General features: G+C 52.2%; 1 protein-coding gene across 1 annotated transcript; it reads right to left on the bottom strand.

Annotated features, from left to right (window-relative positions):
• Positions 1–1,097: 1,097 nt before the first annotated feature.
• Positions 1,098–3,868, bottom strand: LOC136547158 (protein PYRICULARIA ORYZAE RESISTANCE 21-like). Its single transcript, XM_066539129.1, has 3 exons — positions 3,703–3,868; positions 2,504–2,585; positions 1,098–2,180 (listed from the first exon to the last, which is right to left on the bottom strand). The coding sequence occupies exons 1-3, from the start codon at positions 3,712–3,714 to the stop codon at positions 1,381–1,383; spliced, it is 894 nt and encodes a 297-aa protein (XP_066395226.1). The 5' UTR covers positions 3,715–3,868; the 3' UTR covers positions 1,098–1,380.
• Positions 3,869–4,832: the final 964 nt, after the last annotated feature.

Genomic DNA, 4,832 nt, shown 5'->3' with positions numbered 1-4,832 from the left:
CCTGGGAGTTCCGCTAATCATTTCGCTAATGCGTCGCGGATGCATGGAATGAAATGAAATCAGTGACTGAATGATAGAGGCATAGGCACGCACGCCTGAGTTCCGTTCTCTTCACTGAATTGATTGGCCGGTCCTGGTCGATTGGACGGACGTGATCCACCGGCCACCGGACAGAGAAATCTCACCGAACCAATACGCATCGTGCGATGTGCGGCTCCTGCAAGAACTCTCTGCAGCAATCTCGATTCGCTGTGAGCCTGTGACCGAAAGGCTTCCGGTTTCCCAGCTCGGTGGCTAGGTTCTCGTCGCTGTGGCACGAGCCGTCACTAGTCACTTCGGCAGTTCATTCAGCACGTACCGCTGCTGTGTCGCTGGTTTCTTCTCCTAAACTTACTTCAGTCGCATGGAATATTTAGACACATGTATAGAGTATTAAATATAGACTAATTATAAAACTAATTGTACAGCTTACAACTAATTTGCGAGATGAATCTTTTAAAGTCCCTTTGGCACGGCTCATCCAAAACGGCTTCATCGGTGAAACAAAAGCCGGTGAAGCCAGAAAAACTGGTTTTTCCCGGCTTCTAGTTTATTTTAACTCCGGCTTACAAAACGGCTTCACGCTACAGTGCCTCGATTTACGCAAAATAGATGAAGCCGAAGCCGGCATAAGCCGTGCCAAAGAGACTCTAAGTCTAATTAGTCCATGATTTGACAACTTGGTGCTACAATAAACATGTGCTAATAATGTATTAATTAGGCTTAATAAATTCGTCTCGTGGAGTATTGACGGATTCTGTAATTTATTTTTTATCAATACCGCACGTCCCTAAATTTCAGTCGCCAGATAAAAAAAAATAAAACAGCCCCTTAGCAGCACTTTATAGGCGCCCGCCCGGACGGACGCATTGGTGGGCCGTGGGCATTGGCAGCGCCATGTTCCTGCTTCAAAAATCAGGTGCTCCAGCGGAGAACCAAGGGGCCAGCCTGGACGCTTGAGGATTTGTGCAAGTATACTTCAGCAGAAGAAGATCCTTAGCCCACTTTTAGCATCCCTTGATCATGCCACGTTCAAGTTTGACTTTTCAAGAGCACTCAAGGTGTTTCATACTGTATATTCTCATTATACTTCATCACAGACTAGACACCATAGGCGTCGCAGCTCAACTGTTCACATGCACAACTCAACTCCCTAAATAAATAAACAAAATCCACAGGCATAAACAAGAACAAGGCGACACGAGGAAAAGAAAAAAAAGAAGAGTTTTTCTCCCCCTCCGGCAACTCGGCAAGGCAGCACGGCGGCACTGGCCATGGTAGTGTGACCACACACTGACTGCTCTGTCTCTCCATCCGTCCACGGGCTGACGGGCATCGCCATCACATGACGCTGCACCCGGCATTGGGGTCCTCGCAGCAGTGCTGCTGCTGGGGGTAGTACGGCTGCCGGGCGCCGCCGCCGCCGTAGTACCACCCCTGGCTGTCGTACACCGGCACGCCGTAGTAGCCCCCGGGCGCGGCCGGCTTGCCGCACCGGCAGTAGCCGTTGTAGCCGCCGCAGACGCAGCCGTACCCGCCAGCGCCAGCGCTGTAGTCGTAGCCCGGGTTGTAGCCGTAGCCGGACACGGACCCGGCGGGCACGGGCCAGATGGACGGCACGGCCACGCCCTGCGCGGCGCGCGGCGCCATCATCGGCGGCGGCGCGATCGGCTCGCCGCGCGGCGGCTCGGGCCCGGCCTTGGCTGCCATCATCTTCTCCAGGAGCGGGCCGAGGTCGGCCTTGGTCATGCCGGGCTTCGCGTCCGCCGCGGGGGCCCCGCCGTCGAGGTCGAACTTCACCTTCTTGGCCCCCGCCTTCCCGTCCTTATTGCCTTTCTCCGCCTTGTCTGGCTTGGCATCCTTGTCGCCCTTGCCCTCCTTCTTCTCGGCCTTCTCTTCCTTCTTCTCCACCGCCTTGGCGCCCTCCTTCTCGGCCTTGCCGGCGTCCTTGGGCTTTTCGCCGCCGCCGTCCTTGGCCTTGCCGGCGTCCTTCTTCTCCTTGCCCTTGACGTCCATCTCCTTGATGACCCGGCCGGCCTTGCAGCAGAGCTTGTTGCAGACCATTTCGGCGTCGAACGGCCCGGAGATCGTCACGGTATTGCTCTTCTCATCAAACGAGATCGTCTTGATGTTCATCTTGTCTGCGCAACACAAATCAGTCAGAATCAGCCATGCTCATGCCCTTGTGCGGCCAGTCAATCATCAGCACATAACAGTACGTTAATAATTAATTATAATAATTAACAAAAAACACAAAACAGTTGTAAACAGCAGCTGACAGGTGACCCCAACAACTGGCGAGGTGAACGCTCATGCAGCCATGTGACGGCAGCGGGCCCACATGTCAGCGAGGTTATCAGGCAGTGTGTGTGACAACTGACAGGCCCTGGTGAACCGCAGAGGCGTCTCTGCATTCGTGAATGATGAATGGTGATGAGAGCGGTAGTACAATACTGGACTGCACCTTGGATCTTGCAGAGGACTTTTCTGATCTTCTTGTAGCATCTCTCGCATTCAAGGTCAACCTTGAGGACGATCGTGGAGATCTGCAGCAGAGAGATCGAAGGATTCAATGACGGGTATAAATGCAGTACTATTATTGGAAGCAGATCCGACTGTGTACAACAATACTCCGATTCAATTGTCATGTTTTTAGTCAGGGATTAGACAGTACTCCCTGATACAATGAACTCACAAAGCAGGAAGATTTCACATAGTACACAGTGCATTCCCAGCGAGCCCGTGGAAAGGCAAAGAAAAAACCATGTCTAGATGGACATGAACTGGACCAAAAATAAAAGGCAGGGAAAAAGACGGTGACTCATGAATCCTACAGTATGTTTGAAAAGCGAGCGATTGCGATACAAATGCGAAAACGACAGTAGCGGAGGTTGGGAAAAAAATTGTAGCTTTGTTGAAAAGCCTGTTTGGAGGACTGAAAACCAGACAAATGGTCAAACCAGACGTGAGCCTTCATCATCTTGGCATGGAAGCGGTTGGGGAGACAATTGGATTCTGCTGGTCAGAGTCACCCAGGGCCAGGGAACATTTGCTTGATCTGTACTTCAGTCGCCATACCATACCACATACCCCTCTGCCCTCTGGTTGAGTGCTTCACACTTTATATAAGGCTACTATACTATATTTGTGTTTATACCAAAAATCCCAATAAGCTTTTCAAGTGTCCCTATCAAACGTAACTCTCTGGTTTGTTTAGTCCTCCTGAATTTCTGAATATGCTTTCTCGTTAATCTATCAGCAGAAGAATGACCATTTCTTTCTCTACTGGGCTGTGTCCGTGAGCTCCTAACCGAAAACCCAATGGCCTCTAATCTGAAAGCTGCAAGCAGTGGAACGGGGGGGGGGGGGGGGGGGGGGGGGGGGGGGGGGGGAGTCGAGAGAAACACAGCACACAGAGATCGATCGACGCCATTGAACTGAACCACGAGTCTTGCACAATTGCAGTTCCTCCCCAGTAACAGCCACCAACAAGACACGAATGTTTCTACCGAGAACAACCCGAGAGCTCAGCGCACGCACGCAGGCAAAGAAAGATCGACAGGGCTCATATCGCGCAGAGGAACCCGGGAAGCGGCAGCGAGGGAACAAGTACAGAAGCATCGCGCGCATCAGGACTCATCTCATCGGCGTTCGAGTTCTTACCTTGTCCGCCATGGGAGTGGCGCTCGAGTGAGTCGCCGATCCGTCACCGTCCTGGTGGCCCGCTCGCTCCGAGCTCCGGGATGCCGGCTGCCGCGGGAGTGCGTGTGTGCGTGCGCGTGGGGAAGGAGAGCGAAGGTTGTAGACGGAAGAAGGGATGACAGAGGGGGCGGTGGGTGCGGCGCTTTAAAACCGGAGCCTGAGCTGCGCACGCAGGCACGCAGGGCTTGTTTGGATCGGCACCTAGAAATGACGTCTGGGCCAGGCAGCTCGCCCAGGCCGTCGATTTCCAGCGCCTGGGGCTGGATCGACCTGCCTGGACGGGGCTCCCCAGGCGAGGCCGCGATCCAAACAAGCCCGCAGTGCGTCCCGAGCACCAACCCCGGGCCACCGACGCGTGGGCCCCCGGTCCGCGCGCCTCTTTGCCCCCTATTAGCTGTGCCTGCCGCATGTGGCGAGGCGTTGCGTTGCCATGGCAGTGGCACTATGGCCGTGCCTTGCCAAGTTGCCAGTCGGTGGCCGCTTGGGGCATTGGGCACACAGACGCACGACAACCGACCAGGACGCTTGGGTCCTCACAGGAGGAAATCACATCGGCGTACTAGCGCCATCCGTCCAGAGACCAAACAAGCAAAAACATTTTCTGAAATGAAATGGCACGACACGCACCTTTCATCAGCAAACAAAAGCTTTGTTCGGCACGGCTCGAAATGGCTTTTTATTACAGTGTGCGGGAGGAGTTGGAATCAGAGAAAAAAAATAGTGGTTTCACACGCTTCTAGATCATTTTAAGACTCGAGAGAAAAAATAACTCTTTACTACATTGTACGGAGGAGCTACAGTCGGAGTCGTAGCGCATGTTAGATTTTGGATGAATCAGTTCTTAACACACGTGGCTGATATTGTTTTCATGCACAGAATCAACGCCGTAGATGCTCTTATCATAATGTTATTTGGTCATATTATTTTCATATAGGAGTTTTGATTTTCAAAATCAAACTTTTAGCTATAAATTCTTTATATAGTACTCTACTAATGGATTTTAAAATTATAATCTTTGATGGTACTTTTTAGATACGAATCCAACAATACATATTTGTGGCATACTCCTATTGATTTATTGGCATGTTTGG

This window comes from Miscanthus floridulus, chromosome 3 (genome assembly GCF_019320115.1).
Source record: "Miscanthus floridulus cultivar M001 chromosome 3, ASM1932011v1, whole genome shotgun sequence".
In the NCBI taxonomy this organism is placed as follows: Eukaryota; Viridiplantae; Streptophyta; class Magnoliopsida; order Poales; family Poaceae; genus Miscanthus; species Miscanthus floridulus.
The sequence above is the reverse complement of the archived record's forward strand: the minus strand, read 5'-3'. Positions and strand labels throughout refer to the sequence as shown.

Bases quoted from the DNA above. Each gene is read 5' to 3' on its own strand.
- LOC136547158 (XM_066539129.1), bottom strand. The intron at 2,181-2,503 runs GTGCAGTCCAGT...TGTGTTGCGCAG, and splicing joins AGTCCTCTGCAAGATCCAAG to ACAAGATGAACATCAAGACG.